Source organism: Xenopus laevis, chromosome 2L (genome assembly GCF_017654675.1).
Source record: "Xenopus laevis strain J_2021 chromosome 2L, Xenopus_laevis_v10.1, whole genome shotgun sequence".
Classification (NCBI taxonomy): domain Eukaryota; kingdom Metazoa; phylum Chordata; class Amphibia; order Anura; family Pipidae; genus Xenopus; species Xenopus laevis.
Genome location: NC_054373.1, coordinates 122579491 through 122600591, shown reverse-complemented (window position 1 = coordinate 122600591; position 21101 = coordinate 122579491). Strand labels below are relative to the sequence as shown.

At 37.7% G+C, this 21101-nt stretch overlaps 1 protein-coding gene across 1 annotated transcript; it reads left to right on the top strand.

Annotated features, from left to right (window-relative positions):
* The first annotated feature begins 354 nt into the window (after nt 1-354).
* tnfsf13b.L (TNF superfamily member 13b L homeolog) lies at nt 355-11721 on the top strand. Its single transcript, XM_018247208.2, has 6 exons — nt 355-1032; nt 1829-1904; nt 4518-4574; nt 7681-7793; nt 10495-10645; nt 11382-11721. The coding sequence occupies exons 1-6, from the start codon at nt 742-744 to the stop codon at nt 11492-11494; spliced, it is 801 nt and encodes a 266-aa protein (XP_018102697.1). The 5' UTR covers nt 355-741; the 3' UTR covers nt 11495-11721.
* Nucleotides 11722-21101: the final 9380 nt, after the last annotated feature.

Here is a 21101-nt window from a genome sequence, read left to right as displayed (position 1 = left end):
ATTACAGGTAATGCTAGAATGCACATAAAATATAAAACAAGTTAGGGACCGCCATTCGGGATTTACCTTGACGTGGCATGGTGGCTTATCAATTTTATGATCATAACTTTGTAACAAAATAACCCCTATTTGGGTACATATGCAATAGCATTTATTATACTTATATATATACTTTAAAGCCTTTAGAGTGCTCCCACAACCCCCCTGTTTTGATATTATATATATATATATATATATATATATATATATATATATATATATATATATATATATATATATATATATATATATATATAGAGCAAGTAAAGTTTATTTTGCTCGACTAACATAATAGAAAATGATTTGGTATTATTTCTTAGGATGACCGGTCCCTTTTAAGCACTTTATCTTTCTTTCGTTTTGTTAGAGAGTGACTTCCTTTGAGAAAAGGAGAAGTAACTACCGTTTTATGTGTTAGGCAAATCTCCAGCAAAATACAGTAAATCACATTGACACAATAAGCCAAGCATAAAGGAAGCTATGAAAAAAGAAGCAAGCTCAGGAAAAAGATGACTCAATCAAACATCACTATCATGGGTGAGGTTATTACGATTCCTGGAAAATTCGGGGAAAACGTCGGGGTTTCTTGTGACGAATTTGGCTACATTTTATTCCTCATAGATGATTCATATTGGCAACATCACTCCATGAATATTTAGGTTTTATTTTTTGCCTCAGAGACGCTTGTCATACATTGCAGTCATGACTTCTAAAAACTATTTTCCAAATACCCTTCAACAGAAAAAGATTTATCACTACAACCAAAGTGCCATTTTCTCTTGCACTTTTCTTCCTTTTACAGTGCTTCTGTTGTCCTTCCTCACTGCAGTAGCACTATATAACATAATTGTGCTGAAAGCAGAACTGGCAAGCCTGCGAGCTGAACTACGATCTTACAGACGCCATTCTGAACATCAGAATTCAGTTCCTATAGTATTGGAGCATGATGGCTCTGATGGAATGAAAAGACATATCACAGCAGAAGCCACACTGGTAAGTTTTCAGAATTGTTCCAACATAGTGTAGTTTCATGTTGATTGAAACTCCCAGCTACTTTTTGTCTTATCAGTGATGTAGGTAGTGATCTATGTAGGACACATTTTGTTCCCAGGTAGACGTAGAAGAGCAGTTTTATCCTTTGTGACTAATAGTTGGTATTACCCAATTTCTATTTTGCATAAACCCACATCTCTATGGGGCATCATTTCCAGTATGTTAAAAGCTAGTCTATTTTCACCAACATAATTTAGGGGCAGATTATTGAAGTGTAAAATTACCACAATAAAATTCACCAACTTTCTTCATTCTTATGTTGAGAAGTATATTTATCAAGTGGTGAACTCTAACTTTTACCTACTGATAAAAATGCTTCTAAAACTTCCATTGCAACTTTCCAATTGGTCTTATTATTTGCCTTTTTCTTCTCTTTCCAGTTTTCAAATGGGGGTCACTGACTCCATCTAAAAACAAATGCTCTGTAACGCTACACACATGTTGTTGCTACTTTTTATTACTCCTCTTTCTATTCAGGTCCTCGCCTATTCATATTCCAGTCTCTTATTCTAATTAATGCATGGTTGGTAGAATAATTTGGACCCTGGCAACCAGATTACTAAAACTGCAAACTGCAAACTGGAGAGCTGCTGAATAAAAAGCTAAATAACTCACAAGTTATAAAGAAAAACAAAACCAAATTGCGAATTGTCTCAGAATATCACTCTCTACATCGTACAAAAAGTTAATTCAAAGGTAAACATCCCTTTAAATTGAATCAATCTGCTGTTTACAGAAAGAAAAAATTGCAGCAGACAAGGTTATAATGAAAAACCGCTCAAGAAGATTTGTTTCTGGAACTCAAGAACAAGGTTAGTGAATCTTACAGTAACTGTAATGAAAATAAACATCTATAGAGAGTATCTGCTATGTTCAGCCTAATATCATTAAAAACCTGTACTGACATATGGTCTTATTTTTGGAGTCTGTAGCTAGTGAGTTGGCTGGCAGCTGATAGATAAGTAATGGACAATTTAAAGGAATTGTACATTGTAAAATTAAAAACTGGGTAAATAGATAGGCTGTGCAAAATAAAAAATGTTTCTAATATAGTTAGTTAGCCAAAAATGTAATGTATAAAGGCTGGAGTGATTTGATGTATAACATGTCAGTCAGATCACTACTTCCTGCTTTTCAGCTCTCTTGGTTTACACTGACTGGTTACCCTGGCTACCAGGCAGTAACCAATCAGAGACTTGAGGGGGGGCCACATGGGTCATATCTGTTGCTTTTGAATCTGAGCTGAATGTTGAGGATCAATTACAAACTCACTGAACAGAAATGTACCATGTGGCCCCCCTTCAAGTCACTGACTAACTCAGAGTTATAGAGCTGAAAAGCAGGAAGTTGGATTCTGGCTGTTTTATTAGACATCTGTTCACTCCAGCCTTTATACATTACATTTTTGGCTGACTATATTAGATACATTATTTATTTTGCACAGCCTCTCTATTTACACAGTTTTTATTTTCACACTGAACTATTCCTTTAAGACTACACAATGTAATCTATTTGTCATGTAAATAAAAAGTGTCATAGCAAACAATTATAAATTATTTAGACTACTGATTTGTGGGATGGCCCAAATAAGTGGAACCTGTGGGGTTACCCCTGGTTTGGGCATCTTCAGATTGAAATCTATGCATCTCTTTTGGACGTATTGGGTGTAGGTCAAACTGGGCCAGTGTGATGGGTGTACAGTATGCATATTGCCTCTTTTACATGCCATGGGTTTCAGAGTAGGCATTTAAGTCAACCTGGCTACCAAAGTTGTGGGTGCAGACCTTAAAAATTGCAGCATTTTGGGTATTTGGTGCAGGTTAGTTAGTTAGTTAGTTAGTTAGTTAGTTTGTTTTTTTTAGAGCACATTTAAAGATACATTGTTAGAAACTTTTTGACTATTTTTTGTAGTTAACAAGCTTAGGCCGCAGAGCATGTTCATGGCAAAATAAACATATCAAGAGCTAATTTAGCACAGTATCTTATTTATGGTCTTCTTTTATGAACAAAACTATTCATAATCTGGGTTCTCTTATATATATTATATATTTATTCATGCTAAGGGAAGACCTGACTAACATGAAATGGAATAGGTTAGATCCCAGTTCTGTTACTGCGAGATTACATTCCAGAACATGGGAATAATTTTACTATTTGATAATGAAGCATATTTTAAATAGTAAATGCATTGCTTCTAACATACATTTAGTTAAAGTATAAGGATACATGAGAATCTCTTTTCGCAGTATGTTCTGAACAGTCATGCCACCCACAAAGATTTCAGCTGAAAAAGAGAAGTTATTAAGGATACAATCAAACAATATACTGCAAAAATGAATTGTAAAACAATGACTGGAGTTTAGCGTAACCATATCACCTTAGATTTCGCTCTAGTACTTCAAGTGGTCACACTGTAACTGACTTGGGAAAAAATTAATAAGGCTCATTTGTCGTCATTACCCCTGATAAACTGTAGCCACATTTCAATATGCATTCATTAAAAATCTTCAGTTATTTGTAAATGTGATTTTATTTGAATCAAGTATGTGGGTAGTGGAAGAAGCTTCAGGACAGTACTGAATCCCTGATCACATAAGCTCTTACTTTCTAACTCCGCATCGGTAAGCAGTAGTATAGCACTTAACACGGCTATTGGGTAAGCACTTATGATCAGATATTAAAAAGAAGACTGTTAAATGCTTTTTCAGCAAGTTAGGTATTAAAAGTAGTTCACTAAAAGTGAACAGCCTCATTAAGTCTGGAGTCTGTCCATTGGATTATAATGTATTCATTGAAGTTAGTATAAATTGTGTTTGATCTTTAAGGTATGAAAATAATTGGTCCTTGGGCTCAGTGGATGGATATTGTGCAACTTGGCTATCTGAATATAAAGCAGTATTCTGTTCTTTATAGGCTGATGGTCCAAATGGAGGCGACGGGGCTCCCTTATCTTCCTCATCTGCTGATGCGCATTGCAGCAGCCAATAAGATGCATCAGCAGATGAAATTTTCCATCTGAACAAACACACTGCAATCTAATAGAGTTGCAGTTGATGGTATGGTATACGGTATATGGCTGATGGATAGACTCTAGACGTAATGAGGATGATGGGTATGTTTAAAATCGTCAGTATGGCAGCCTCATGCTTATCCTTAAGTCTCATGCTTCTTAGTACATATTTGTTGGGAATATTCCGGTCAGATGAGGACTGCATCCCACATTGATGTGGTCCACTCTTGTTTGGTCTCTATGGCCCCCAGTATAATCTGATCGCTGGCCCGATAGTTTATAAATCAGTCTATTTGCCACTTCACATTGGCAATTTATGCATACAGTATTGAATGACATATCCAAATATTTGTAGTTAAATGTAAAGCACATGTTTCAGATGTTTTACATATATGTATTATGTTTTATGTTTCAGTCTTCCATTCTTGCTTACAATTAATTGCTGATACAACAAAACAAGTTGAAGATGAAGGTAATACAAAATGACAAACCATTTTCTGTGTAGGTGCCTAAGCTTTCCTGTAAGTTATCTGTTCTATGAGGCATCCATGATATTAATTTTGTAAAGGTGACTTCCGTACCCTTAACTGCCATCAGAGGTGCGCTGATTAAAACTTCCACTTAAAGTGGTTGTTTGCCTTTGAGCTCAATTTTAGTGTGATAGAGAGTGATATTATGATATAATTTGCAATTGAGTTTCACTTTTTTATTATTTGGTTTGGTTTGAATTATTTAGCTTTTTATTCAGCAATCTGGTTGCTAGGGTCCAAGTTACCCTAGCCATCATGCATTGATTTGAATGAGTGACTGAAATGCGAAGGAGAGGGCCTGAATAGAACAATAAGTAATAAAAAGCAATAACAATAAATTTGTAGCCTTACAAAGGATTTGTTTTTTTGATGGGGTCAGTGACCCCCAATTGAGTGTTGGAAAGTGTCAGAAGAAAAATGCAAATAATTAAAAAAACTTAAAAAAAATAAATAATGAAAAACAATTGAGAAATTGCTTAGAAATGGTCATTCTATAACATACTAAAAGTAATCTGAAAGGTGAACATCCCTTTAAAAGGCAACACAATCCTCCATAACTCATAGACACTAATGAAAGGGCTGCTCATCAGTTGCTGTATTTTTACCTCTTGATGCTAGCCCACCTTGACTTTCTCTGTGTTTGACTATTGGCTTGCCTCATATTGCATTAAAGGAAAAGGAAAGCTATGGAGGCATTTTATTGCCAATAGATTAGCTGCAATAGTGCAAGCTAGAATGCTATATTTATTCTGTAGAATGTTTTACCATACCTGAGTAAAAAGCTCTAGAAACTCTGTTTGTTTAGGATAGGAGCTGCAGTATTAATGTGGTGTGACATCACTACCTGCCTGAGTCTCTCCCTGCTCTGGGCTCAGATTACAGCAGAGAAGGGGATGGGGGGGGGAAGAGGAGCAAACTGAGCATGCTCTTGCCCAGGGCAATGAGGTTTAAGCTGAAGGCAGAAAGTTTGATACAGAAGCCCATGTGTACACAATAAAAGGAAAGAAATGCAGTGTTTGTTTTGACAGGGGACTCCGAGCAGCACTACTTTGGGGGTTTACTGGTATATTTAGATGGACCTTTCTGATAAGGCTTACTTAGTTTTAACCTTTCCTTCTCCTTTAAACACCGAGTATAAATATCATATAGTCATGCTTTATTTTGAATTGCTGATGAAATCTATTTGTAATTGCTTCCTGACTATAGCATTCACATGGTATAGTTGAGGCACTCTGCTGTTTTACTGTAAGCCTTCATAAACAGACCTTTGTTTCATGTAAGCAGAAGTTGGTGAAAACCTCTGTTTTATTTCCAGTAAATGAGTTGCAAACACTGTTTCTCATAGACTGGCTCTGTCTGGATCTATATCTATATATATAAATATATATATATATATATATATATATATATATATATATATATATATATATATATATATATATATATATATATATATATAGTCCACCAGGTAACCAGCACTCAATAAAAAATTTTAAATTGCCTGGGTGCAGTATCAATAATTTAAATTTAAATCCACTAAAACAGATCCGCACTCACAGGTCTTAAAAAATTATAAAAGATTTTATTGTTTAAATGCGAGACTGATGTTTCGGCCTCATCCGAGGCCTTTCTCAAAGAGAAAGGCTTTGGAGGAGGCCGAAACTTTAGAACACTATTGCGAAGAGCGAAGCCGGAAATTCGGCTCTTAAAGGTACCAGGAGCGGCTTTTTTCCGCCCCTGGATACCTCTCCGGCGTTGCCGCCTGAGGCTACTTTCTCAACTAGCCTCATTGGTAGTACATCCCTGTCTCCACCTTGCAATTATAGCCCAGAAATTTGACATCTGTGGTGGGCAAGTTATTAAGGGCTTGTTAAGCAATCACATTCAAAACTTTGTCCCGGTGAATGGCAGTATGAACAGTAATCAGCCTGGCTTTTTGAAGGATAGGCCATGTCAGACAAATTTGATTTGATGCACATGGGTAGGAAACTGGCAACAGGATCAGGTACAGAGGGTGGTTGTTAATGGTACATTCTCTACTTTGAGTGAGGTTCTTAATGGGGTCCATCAGGGCTCTGTATTGGGTCCACTTTTATTTATCTTGTTCATTAATGACTTAGGGGAGGGTATTGTAAGTGCAAAATTATCCAGCCCTGTTAATTCCATCCAGGATGTGACATCCTTGTAGCAGGGTCTTGACAAACTGGCAATCTGGGCGGCTAAGTGGCAGATGAGATTGTGTTGATAAATGTAAAGTCATGCACCTGGGATGTAAAAATATGCAAGCCCCTTATACCCTTAATGGGACTGCACTGGGAAAATCCATAATGGAAAAGGACCTTGAATGTAACAAGCAGTGCCAGTCAATAGCTACAAGGGCAAACAATGTTATAGGTTGTATTGAAAGGGGGCATAGATTCAGGAGGAGCAGAGGGTGATTCTTTTACTTTACAAAGTTCTTTGTTCAAAGTTCATCCAAAGACTGGTCCAATAGCCATTTGAGTCAGGAAGGATTCTATTTCCCCCCTCTGAGGCAAATTGGAGAGGCTTCAAAAGGGTTTTTTTCCTTCCTCTGGATCAACTAGCAGTTACATAGGTTTTATAAAGACATAAAAGATTGAACTTGATGAACATGTGTCTTTTTTTCAACATTACTTACCTATTTTAATATAGGATAATATACTGCTGGCCCTTCCTGCTGGTGGATTGTTGTCAGGAATCACCAGAGTGGAACTGGTTGCAAGGAGCCTATTTGCTGTGAAAGCATGTTAGGCACTTCATAAAAACCAGGAATGAACATATTGTACATAAAGGAATGGTTTAATGGACAGAGTGATGGCAATCAGAAAGCAAAACAATGTTTGGTAACTTCAAAATTAAGTCTAAACCACTGGCTAGTAGTCAGTGCAGGTGGCCAGCAAGCACTAGTATGTCAAATAGGCCAGTGGTCAGGGCAGGTGGCAGGCAAGCACAAGGAAAAGCTTTGTAAATATAAAAATATAATTGTATATTATTTAAAATTTTGGTGCAATGTTTGTTTTCTGAAAGATGATTCAAGTATCATACCGTGGCTGCTAAGCTTTCAACAAGGGACAGCTTTGGAGGAAAGGCAAAATAAAATATATATCAAAGAAACTGGTCATTTTTTCATATATGGGCAGGTAAGTACGTTGTTATTTTACTTCTATAAACATCTTTTCCTGCTATAACTTTTATAAGCTGCAATACAGCAACCTGTTAGGATTCGAGGAAGTTTGACTTCATATTATTGTACTAATACTACAGAGGAGAATCATGCATAAATATAGGTTCTACCATTTTACAAAACTTCAAGGGGGTTATTTATCAAAGTCCGAATTTATCTCAATATTTTCTGTAAAAAACTCTGACCAAATCCGCATGGGTTTTTTGGGCTTATTTTCTGGATTTTTTTATCAGATTTTCGCAATTTTTTTCAGGATTTTTCACCCGAAAACTCAGAATTTTGCCCGAAAACTCAGAAAACTTCAGGGTTTTGAAAAAAAAAACAAACAGCGCACATTAAAAAATCTTTGGGACTTCTCCCATTGACTTACATGCAACCTCGACAGGTCTGAGTTGCCGGATTTTCAGATTCGGACTTTTCTCATCCTTGGTGTTAAATAAATTCTGAAAAATTTGTGATTTTTTTTTAAAGTCCGATTTAATAAAACAATCGCAAATTTTCGTGATTTTTGCATTCTGAGTTTAGTAAATAACCCCCCAAATGTGTGAGCCCCCCTTAGTGTTATTCTGAATGGCCAACCCATGACAAGAAACCTTAGCAAAGGAACGCAGAAATAAAATTCCAGTGATACCTTTTATACCACTTTCTGGCATGTAAAAACCATTATCTTTATTATCATGTTTATAAAAGACAACCGTTATCTATTGTATCACTGGGTGTATAAATCAACTTAAATTTAAAAAAAACTGTACCAATAAACCATGGAAAATAACTGAAAAAGTCTTTATTTCTGGTGAACAATCTCAAACCAAATAAACTAAACATTTGTTCGGAAGGTGAACAACCCCCTTAACTAGTTCTGTGTTCAGTGCAGATTTGTATCTTGTTTCTTGTGCAAATACTGTATATGGTTACATGCTGTATAAAGAAACAGAATATGTAGCCTGTTTTTGGGGTTTTTTTGTAGACTTATTTATAGTATTACTGGCCCATGGCATAATGAATATATTTTTTACATTGTATTATAAGTAAAAATACATAAACTGCATATAAAAGTGGGTCAGTCTGACCAGAAGTCAATCAGTTTCTGTAAACATGACGGGTCGTATCTCTTTATGGAGAATGTTTAACAGTCTTAAGGCTTATACAGTATATTGTAGTATATAAGTCATTTGTCTGTGTGTGTATATATGTGTGGAATCTAGCTTCACAAATAAGACAAACGACTGTAAACATTACATACCTACTGTTGAATCTCACACTACAATATATTTATATATTTACCTATATTTATTTTCAATCTTTATGCAGTACAGGAATGGGATCTGTTATCCGCAAACCTGTTATCCAGAAAGCTCCGAATTATGGGAAGGCCGTCTCCCATAGACTCCATTATAATAAAATAACTCAAATTTTGAAACATTATTTTTTTCTCTGTATTAATAAAACAATACATTATACTTGATCCCAACTGAGATATAATGAATCCTGATTAGAGGAAAAACAATGTTATTGGGTTTATTTAATATTTCAATTATTTGTAAGTAGACTTAAGGTGTGTAGATCCAAATTGCAGAAAGATCCCTTATCCGGAATACCCCAGGTCCCTAGCATTCTGGATAACAGGTCCCATACCTGTATTAGACAAAGTAAAAGAACAAAGATATGAATACAATAAGTTCATAAGGGGACGGAATCTACAACTGATATATTTATTTAGCTGGCAACAGGGTGATCTTAAGTTCAGACAATTACTTGCACTTTCCATTCAGCACCTAGATGTTACTGCTCTCCACACATTCCCCCTGTCTCTTCACCATTTAATTGTGTAGCCAGGGCATGGTCCGCCATTCTGGTGCACAAACAAGATTCTGAGATGATGCAAGACTTGCAGCCTGCTTACTTTAATTATGAATTCCCAGACTGAAGGAAACAAGATTCAAATAATTTATATAGTGTAATTAAAGTTCATTTTGCTTGACTAATGCGATAAAAATAGGTTTTCAAATAATTTTTTTGGGTGACGGGTCCTCTTTAATTTAACCAGCAGCACTTTCTGTACCTCATGTCAGGTGTTAAGACAGCAGTAAGGACAGGTTTCCTTTGCACTATGCATCCAATGCTTTAACATAAATTTCTCATCAGATATACAAGTCAGATGGGCAATATGGGAGATGCCTAAATGCTTGCCATCCCCGCAAGCAAGCAATTAGATATATTAAGGTTACAGTATGTATATCAACCTGAACTTTCACTTAACACAAAAATAAAGTATGCTCTTGAAAATGTCTATTACTGATACTGAATACCCCATTTGGAGGCACGTATGCTTTTAATTTTTACCTAAGGATGTATAACCGATATATTTGTACTTGATGATGGAAGTTAGGAAAAAACTGACTGTTGCAAGAAGGTCTCTGTCATTCAGTGCACAAAATTAGGTACTGTGATAAACTGGCTTCTACCTAGTGAGTAAGCTATCTCCAGCTTTAAGAAATTAGGATATTTTTCTTTCTTAAATAATTCACATAATATTATCACATCATTTGGAGGATCAAGAAAGGTCATGCATCCTACCTAAAGCTAACTTGTTCTAAGCCAAAAGCCAGTCAGGTTACAATGGATGTTCTCAACTGATACATGTTTCTCTTTTGCAGGTTTGGTTCACAGATAAAGTGTTTGTAATGGGCCATGTAATACAAAGAAAAAAGGCCCAGAAAGTGGGTGATGATCCCAGTTTAGTGACATTATTTAAGTGCATTCAGAATATGCCACCTTCTCATCCAAATAATTCATGCTTTACAGCTGGTAAGTGTAAGGTACAGTGAATTATAATAAATATTGTTCCAGATTCAATCCAGTTAAAGAAAACCTATCTATTAAACCATGGAATCCATTTTTCTCATTGAAATTAATTTGCCCATTGTATCATAATAATTCAATGGATTGCCTGGTGCCTAAATCATTAGGGACAGATTTATCAAAGGTCGAAGTGAAAATTTGAATTTCGAGCTAATTTTTGTGTACTTTGACTAGGGAATAGTCCAAATTCAATTTGATTTTGAAAAAAAATCAAAACTTCGAATATCTAAATTTATGTATTGTCTCTTTAAAAATTTGACTTTCGCCATTTTAAACCTGCCGAATTGCTGTTTTAGCCTATGGGGGACCTCCTAAAACCTACTTGGAGTCATTTTTTGGAAAAACTTTGATTCTTACGATTCGAATGTGCTATTACTTCGATTCATACAATTTTATTTTGGACGAATTTGAATGAATACGGACTATTCACCTGGTTGGTCTTTTTAAATTCGAATTTCTAAGTTTTTCAAATTCGAAATTTGACCCTTGTTAAATCTGCCCCTAAATGTCTTGGGTTTATGACAGATACTATCATTCCCACCCAGTGACCTTTGATTAATCACCGCCATTACCACTAGGTGAGAAGTCAAAACTGGGGACCCTTAATCAATCTAGGTATTGCATGATTTATTAGTACAACCTTAGAACTATAATCAGATTTTTTTTTTTTAAATTCCACCAGGTATTGCAAAATTAGAAGAAGGAGATGAAATTCAACTTATCATACCATCAATGAAAGCAAAGATATCACTGAGTGGAGAAGGCACATTTTTTGGAGCAATTAAAATTTTGTGAGCAAAAGCAGACTTGCCCAACCAGCAATAGTTTCTTTTTTTTCAGAAAATCTTTGCAAAAAACAACAACACTCAAATGGTGCCTGTAATCATACCAGGGGATTTTTCATTATTGTTTTCTAAATGAGATAGTGAGAGAACAATGTATAATTCAGTCCTTTTGCAGGGTTCTACCTCCCTTCTATAAGGGGGCTTCTAATTCTGTTTTCATTTTTGCCTTGTCTATAGCAGCTATTTTTAAATCAATGGTTGTAAACCTTTTTTCAGCCATGCCCCATCCAATTCAAAAACTTCTATTAGGATGTATGCAAACAGAATAACATTGTTTACATGCCTTCACAGAAAAAGTGTGATCATGATACTGGCACGTTGTATAGAATATTGTGAAACAACAACATTTATGGTGAGGTATGAATAGCAAGGAGTCTGCTTGGCCTTATCAGAATTGTGAGTGATCTTCACTACTGTTGCTGGCCTTACAGTATAACAAACACCAGCCTTATGGAACTCGTTTTCAGGAGAACACAAGCTCTTGCGTGCACTCTCCTAACGAAGAAGTATGAAGACTCACCTCTTATTTTACTCACTAATCCGAAGAGGCTGCAGTCACGCCTCTGTGCTGCCCACATATCCTGTTGCGATCTCCACCCTCGTGTCTCATTCCTCCCTCCTCAGCCCTCAGTACAAACTCTCTCCATCCTCAGCCCTCCCTCCTCAGCTCCTAAGCCAGGCTGATGGCTGAGGAGGGAGGACTGAGGATGGAGAGCATTTGTACTGAGGGCTGAGGAAGCAGAGCATTTGTACTGAGGACCGAGGAGGTAGGGCTGATGCCTGAGGAGGGAGAGCTGAGGAGAAAGAGTTGAAGTAGGGAGGACCCAGGATGGGTGAGAGAAAAAGCAGGCAATGCTGTATTCCTCTGCCTTATGAGATTGCATGCAGGAGAGCGATTTCCCCTGAGGATGTCCTAAAATGCGTTCCGTACAGCCTGACGGTAAAAAAAGTGCCAGTGACATCACCATTTGCATAAACTAAATAGCCAATACAATAAAAGCACAAGTTAAACAATCACCCAATGCATTTCTTCAATATGTTTCAAAAGTAAATTGTGCTCATTTTGGATACACGTTCTCACACACACCCCACCACCGTGTGTATGTATATATATTTATAATACACAAGAGCCATGAATATCTTGTAAATTATATCCTTATAAACGGTGAGTTCTGATGTCATTTCTGTCACATGACTCACTGAAACTTGTGTATTATAATAAATAAAGTACCCCCAGTTGCAAAATATGAGGATATTAGAAGTTACCTCGGAGTTCCATGACCTGTATAAAAACACTCGGCCTTCGGCCTCGTACTTTTATATGGTCATGAAACTCCTCGGTAACTTCTATCCTTATATTTTACAAGAGGGGATACTTTATTCACTATATATATATTTATATATGTATAGATATATACACATATATATTTATTTCGCTACTCTCCAAGTCTTACCCTCTCAGAAGTCATGTTCCAATATCTTGATAAGATCTAACTAGATTGAAACAGGCTGTCTGCAAGTTTGGATATATAGCTCTGCACCATTAAGATGTATCTGTGCTATAAACCTGCACTTCTGGATGCATAGTTGGCCAAAGGGACATAAAGGATTGATTTGTATGTCTCCGCCCATGATACCTTATGAGAGAATTTAGAAAGACTAATTTTTGGTATTTAGGCAGTGCTATGTGTATGACATGAAATAAGTATTGTATATGTAATATATATATATACAAACCGACCGGTATTTTTTTTCAATCAACATAAATGTATTCAAGCTTAGATAACAAACTCTGATGTAATGTATTGTTACATGAGAGAAAAAGAATAATTGTAAGTAAAATGGACCAGGTAAATAAAATGATATATGACATCACCACTGGGTGTCACTCTCATACCTTCACAAAATTATTTTCATAAGTCCATTCTTTGCTTCGGTTACTTTGTTACCATGTGCCTTCTGTTTGTCCGGCAAAGCAAAACCGTATCACCCTTCATACATTATCAAATTTTTACATAAATCTGCATAATATACTGCTTTGTATAGAATAAATAATGGGATAATGAAGATAAAGCTCAAAAATATGTTGTCGTAGAAGTTCCTTTATTCTATCCACTATCCTACTATCTACTATTCCTTTTATAACTATTCTATGTTGCTTCACTTGGTAAATCTGTACCATTGCGCTTTGCCAAAAATTTGCGGAAAGGTGAAAATTTGCAAAATGCATTGAAGTCAATAGGTTTTTTTAGCGTAATTTGAGCGACTTTACAATACATTGGAGGCTATTGGTGGGTTTTTTTTCACAGCGAAACACTTTGATACATCCATAATGCTCTGGATCATGGAGAGGCTCACTGCTTGGTAACTGGATACTATACTATGTCCTTTTTGGTTTTATCCAACCCTCTCTGAACTGTCAAGGGCAAAAGCTATTTGTATATTTGCTTTTTGCATACCTATTCCTTAAGCTGTTTTATGATCTTTCCGCAATATATTGTGAATTCTGGTGTCGTGCAAGTCATTCTTGTACATTTTCCCTGTATACAGGTGATTACAATGAGTTTGCACTCTAAGACACAAAGTACACCTCATGCACCTATATACTCTTGGGTGTGAAGAAATATTTATATAGGTATATTTATTCTCTGGGCAAACTATTCTTTAAGGTAAACTCAACAACACCAATTAGGACCGCTTCAACTCACCACCACTTAGCTGCTTCCCTGTGATGTCGGGTGCTCAGTCCGCAGTGTCCCCACTGCCACATATGTATACACAAACAAATGGACGGCACTCTGATAAAAGACAGGCTTTTTATTACTGGGCACTGTGGAAATACATAGGCCTTACGCGTTTCGGGAACACCTTCCCTTAATCATAGGCTACGATTAAGGGAAGGTGTTCCCGAAACGCGTAAGGCCTATGTATTTCCACAGTGCCCAGTAATAAAAAGCCTGTCTTTTATCGGAGTGCCCTCCATCTGTTTGTGTATACAAACTATTCTTTAAGGCTCCTAGCTCTGGTACTGCAAGAGTGCTTATTTGTCTGACATAGGAAGGGTTAATTTTGTCTACACTTAGCTACTCAATAAGCTCCTAGAAGAGACTGACTTAGCCATTGCTTTCTCTCTTTGTGCCCCACTGACAATGTTGAGCCTCTGAGCAATTCAACTTCCAGGAACTGGTAGAAGTCACACCGCTAAAGCTACTCCTGTCATTTCCTGGCTGCCTAAAGGTACTTTTCTCTTAGACACTGAAACACTGATTTTTATAAGATTTTCTGGGTTCAGTGCTCATATTTTTGGTCTTGTTTGCCTAAGAGGGGAACTTATCTTTATCTAATACTTCTGGGGAAATAATTTTGAGTAACAAATGCAGGGAGTTGCCAGACTGCAGGTATTGTCACTTTAAGAAGGGATTCTTAAAGAGACAATACCTGCAGTCTGGCAACTCCCTGCATCCTTGAACCAACTTCTGATACATTCTCTGCTAAAGTCTCTGTTACTAAATAAAGTTCTAATCAAGCTTGAAACACTAATAAAAGAAAAAAGGTTTCGCTCTGAACTCAAATGCAAATGGATGCAGCTCTAAGTAGTGTAGCATCCTCCTCTTCATACACACCAACCAGAAAATTCTTAAAAAGAAAAAGTTAGCGCACAAGGGAAAACTCCCATAGTGTATCACCAATAGTATAGTTGCAAGGTTTCAAAACCCTGTTAACACTTAGCAGGGAATGTGAGTAATGTGTATCCAGTAAGGGTTCATCACAGTGCTCCCACTCCCGACTATATACTCACAAGTGCAATGTTGAGAGTGGCATTTCAAAATACACTTTGATCCCTCACTGTTTCAGCAATGGCAACCCATCCAGTCGGTGTGAGAGAAAACAACAGAAAATACAGTCGTGCATTAAAGCTTTTAATGATGTATAAATTGTAAAAACAAATATCTACTTATAAAGTGGATTAAAGTATAAGCAGTAGATATATCAAAGGAGAAGACGCTGACTGGGCAGACTTGGGCGAATTTGACCTGTTTCGGTTTGCCAAAAATTTGCCGCCGTTCAAATGTCGCAGACAGATTCTTTTGACGTGCATCATTTGTTTTGACGCGCAATGCCATACAAGTCTATGGGCGTCACTTCCGCGGTGAAACAAGGCAAAAAAATGTGCCTATCCCTATTCATGATTCCCAATGCGTTTCCACCCCTTTTCATCAGGGAATAGGAGTATCAGCGTATGCAGCATCTTTAAAGCACAACATTTTGCCATAAATTGACCCCGGCAACCAATAAATATATATAACTATAACAATGAAAGTGCATAAGTTCATAAAAATACAAGTGGTTGCTAGGAACTTACCCAGCAACTGCTGCAAATGTGTTACAAATATAATAGTGACACAAAGATATGAATAATCAAAGCAAATTGAAAATGTACTCTCCATCATTAGAATATAAGCTCTCTATCATTAGAAAATTATCAAATATAAAAAAAGGTCTATTAAAGTGTACTTGTTTGCTTAGAAATCAGTTTGAGTGTATTTTTGGTGCAGTAATAACTCAATTAAAAGTATTGATAAGAAAGACATATATTCTTGCTAACAATAAAGAATTAATAATTGCAAAATATAATTAAATAAACTTAACTATTAAGTGCACTTGGTTGCTAGGGACTAAACCCAGCAACAGGAAAACAAATATATATTTGCAGGCTTACCTAATTAACACAAATCAAGCCTGGTTTATGGTAAACTGTCTCCCACCCCTTGCCAGTGATAGGGAATAATCCAAAGACCGGAGATCACCGAGGTAAAAGGAATAATCCAAGTTTATTATTTATATAATAAACATACACGAGCTCCGTGGGTTCTGATACACAAGTAGGTCAGAACTGAGAAACAAAAGATTGACCACACATTATATACCCTTCAGGAGAGGAACTTCAATGGGAAAAGGCCTCTCTAGGGAGAAAAGGGAGTATTGCCAAGTATCTATCATAGTGTCTCAGTGTACAATTATCTAGTGTTAGCTAGCTATGTGAACGAGAAGGGAGTAACATAGTGGGAGAGCTTCAAGGCCAGGGCACCTGCTAGAAGCAAAAGGATAACATAACATACTACTGATAAGGACCTTCTCAGATGGCACACTGTCTCCTGGGTAGTCTTGAAACAGTTCATAGAAGGGCCCCATGGGCACTTTGAAACTGCTCAGTCTACCTTGGAGGGGGGCTTAGGAATGCGAGGGGCCATCTAGGGCCTGCAAGACTTTTCCTTCCACAATCCCCCGTTTTGTCAGTTCTTCTGACAACCATAATACAAAACAAACAATTAAACATAGCATACCTTATAAATGCAATGCATACAACCTATATGAGAATACATCTGGTATATAATGTTCATACACTGTGGTGGTTCATTGAAGTCAATTTTTAGACTTTTAGTGTTCTTAGGATAGAACAGAACAGGTTTAGAAGAGCTTGCCTTTAGAAAAGAGTGAGACAATAAGGAGGTACAGCAAGAACAACAGCAACAAATGGTGTTAGGTAGACAATAGATGACTAGGAGGATGACACCAACACAAACGAGGACATACAGAATGGTATGGAAAATCTTAGCACTGATATCGTGGAACCATGTGGATGGGTCCAACCAGGGGAAGATGGATTGTTCCTTGTGATTGGTTAAAAAGGTGTCCTTCCTCTGCTAAACCTTTACCAGGTGCTTGTCATCAATGTAATTACAACTGTACCTAACCCTCCTTGACTAGCTGGAAGATAATATAACACTAAACAATGCGGCAGAACTTCCTTCTTCAATTGTTGGAGTTCATGACTTACTATCTTCAAACTGTTGTCATATTCATTAGTAATGTTATCAAGCAACAACATACTAGACATAAGGCTAAAGGCTTTCTTAATGCAACATCTATTTACCTCAGGGGAAGTTAAAGAGAGCTCTTGCCTTACCTTTAAAGATGCACGCTTCATTAGGAAGTGTGCTGGAATCTGAGCTATCTTAATATCTTTAGCTTCCATATACCAGGTGGGATGAAGCAATTTAGCAATCATACATACACCATGGGAGCCTTTTGGTAGCCACGGATAGGCACATTCACCACAAACAAAGTAATAAGGTGAAGGTAAAGTGTAAGGAGGTATAGATGATTAGCGGAACTGTTGATACAAAGGCCATCAGAACATAAGTGTACCAACTTACCAATATCCTTGGGCGACACCGTTTTATGAAACTGGAGAAGTGTCAAATTACCCCAAGGCCTGTTAACTATATCCTGACAGGATAGAGATTCTGCTACATATGTCATACTGCGAGCTGACATAATGTGTACATATCCATCAAGCAATAATAGTGTGGATGCTGCTATAACATACATTTTAACAAAAGCATTATCATTAGGCTCAAACAGTTATGCATATAAGTCTCTTTTGACAACCTTAACCTGATCGGTTGACGACACATTAGCCTCCGAAGTTGGTGAGGCTGCTGTTTGTTTACTTGTGAGTTGTCGTTGCCTGCAGGCTTTATGAGTGCTATCGTCAGCACAGCAACGAAGATAATGATGTGCAGTACGGAGACACAGATGATAAGTCTTTTATCTGGCTTCGGGCCAAAGCATCTTGCACACAGAGACATGATGGTGCTGCTGAGGATCTTCACCCGATGGGGACCTACGTCTTTTGCACTGCACGTTAGGGTCCCTGGGACTTAGGTGGTGGAGGGAAAGAGGCGTTATTATGTCCTACAATTCCCCCCCACTTACACCGCAGGTGGAAGTTGAGATTTCGGTTTCCCTTCAACCTTTACAGCTGTTTCTGTGACCAGGAGTACCTGGAATGGTCATTTTCAGCGAGGTTGAAGATCTTTGGCACTGTGTCTCCTTATGAGGATCCAATCTCCTGGAATGAGAGCATGTGGTTCCAGAACATCCGCTGGATCCGGTAATGAAGAATAAACTCGAGAACACAATTTGGTCAGTTCCTTATGTAACTGAGAAACATATTCAGTCATTCGTCCATAGTTCATGCAAAGAAGATGAGTAGAAGGAAAGTACTGAGCCAAGCGTGCTTGTCTCCCAAACAATATTTCATATGGGGAGAGTTTACTTAGCCTTTGGGGAGTGTGCATGACAGACATAAGCACTATATCAAGGGCATCTGGCCACACAAGTTTAGTCTCTGCACATACTTTACTTAGCCTGCTGTTAATAACACCCTTTAGACTTTCCCACTAGCTTGGGGATGAAATGGTGTGTAACATTTGATGAATCCCAATGTCTTTGTGCAGATTAATTACATTACCTGTCCCATGAAACGTGTACCTTGATCAGAGGATAATACCTCAGGCAGTCCATAACTGCCAACAATCTCTGCAATTAACTCATTAGCTATAGCTTCATCTGAAGCTTTTACAATGGACCCAGGGAATTGGTCAACACAAACAATTACATATTCATAGGTACAACATGTAGGTAACTGTAGGAAATCTATCTGCAATATCTGAAATTGTTACGGTGGTTTAGGTCAGTGTTTGATAGGTGTTGGAATAGTCTTACCTAGATTATATTGCAAACAAATAAAACATAATTATACATACTTGGCTGCAATAGACGAGAACCCGGGGGCAAACCACATTCCGGACACTACATCACATATCCCCCCATAAAAAGTGTGGGTGAGATCATGTGAGGCAGCAACCAAATAGGGTAACAGAGCACGGGGTGCAACAGGGCAATCACCTAAATGCCAAACAAAAACATCACCACTTGGAGTTTGTGTGCATCCGGCTTTAAGCCAACGTTCCTTCTCCTCAGGCTCTGCTTGGTCCTGAAGGGCTGCTAATACAGCGCTAGAGGGAACAGGAAGAGAAGTTTCTTTTACAACACATGCTTGAAACATTTTATAACACAATGCTGCTTGCTTTGCAGCTACATCAGCATAGGCATTATCTTGTGCTACAGGGTCAGAGGACCCAGTGTGGGCTTAGTACTTAATGACTGCAACCTGTTTCGGTAGTTGGATGTGGCACTACCGTATGGGCTGCAATAACAACTTCGTTAACTGCTCTGAGATCCTGAACAAACCGCCACTCATTCTTGCCGGGCTTTTTAATTGGCAAGATGGGCATATTTACAGGGCCAATCCTATGGTTGAACACTCCCTTATCAAGTAACCCTTGAATTACGGGGCAAATCCCCTATACCTTTGCCCTGGACAGTGGGTACTGTGAGATTTTGGGCGGGGGGGGGCCCTTTGGGTCTACTTGTATGGACACTGGTGGGATGGATGACATGAACCCAACATCTGTTGGTGAGAAAGCCCACAAATCACTTGAAACACATTGTAATTTAGGAGGTACAGAATCTTCCTCCTCAGAAATTTCCTTTAGTGACAGAAGATTAGTAGTATCTAGTGCATTGGTCATCTCAGACACTTATGGAGGCAGGACAGGCACAAATACTGCATCCGGATTACAGTATATGGTGCACACTGGTTTAGAAAGGATGTTCCTACCTATGAAACTGTCAGGGATGGAGGCACTTAAAAGAAAGGCAGCTTTTGTGGATACAGGACCAATGGACACTTGCGATGGGCTTGTTTCTGCCATAGGGAGATGATTTCCTCCAACTCACACTGCCGTGACTACATTACCAGATAATGGCAGGTTTGAGTGAGTCTTTAAAACTGAGCGGGCAGCACCAGTATTCAGTAAACAAAGTTAGGGTCTTTTAATTAATAAACACTTCAATTAGGAGGTCTGGATGGTGATTAGAAGTGTTTGGAAATACTGGTAACGGGGCTGCATCGCACCTTCAAGCAGGATATATGAGGGATGCATTGGAATGTGAAGGGGCTGCATCTCCTGCAGGGAAAGGGCTTTCTTTGGGGATATGCACTTATATGCATAATGCCCTTGATTATTACAATTAACACAAACAACTGTCTTTTTGTCACGGTTATCTGACCTGTTCTGCTGTCTGTTAGTTATTGTTTCTGGAGTTTTGGGAATTATCCTGGAAGTTGTTAGACTGTTGCTGAACGAGTAACACCTGCTGGGGCTTAAGAAAGGAGTTCTCAACTTGTGGCAACGGCAATTATCTTTTCTAACTTCTTATGCTTCCAGGCAAGACTATGTATGCTGAGGTTACTTTGAGGATCATTTAGTAGTCCTACCACAAAGGTAATAGCATACTGGACAGCAGACTATTTGGCATCTTGGTTAAATTTGAAAACTATTTCCCAAGAAGCTTCTGAAAGAAAAAAAATTGGTGCTTATTGTACTTTTCAGAGCATGTAAACAGACTCCGACTTGGGCTGGGTCAACAGGGTTAGTATCTCAATACATTTTGTCTAACATTTGGTAATCCCCTGGACCACACACTTTGAGTACAAATAATATATTGGTCTAATTAGGCTTATGAGCACCATTGACACACAAGAGTTCCTGTGCAAATTTGTGTGGATTAGTATGGGGCTGTGGAACATCTTGAAAAATCCTTCTAAGATCTGTGTGTTTTTAGTTAGACGCACTTCTGCAGCG

Excerpts from the sequence above, each read along its gene's own strand:
- tnfsf13b.L (XM_018247208.2), top strand. The coding sequence starts at position 742 with ATGACTTCTAAAAACTATTTTCCAAATACCCTTCAACAGAAAAAGATT. Across the intron at positions 4,575-7,680 it reads AAAACAAGTTGAAGATGAAG|ATGATTCAAGTATCATACCG; the intron begins GTAATACAAAAT and ends GTTTTCTGAAAG. Across the intron at positions 10,646-11,381 it reads TAATTCATGCTTTACAGCTG|GTATTGCAAAATTAGAAGAA; the intron begins GTAAGTGTAAGG and ends AAATTCCACCAG.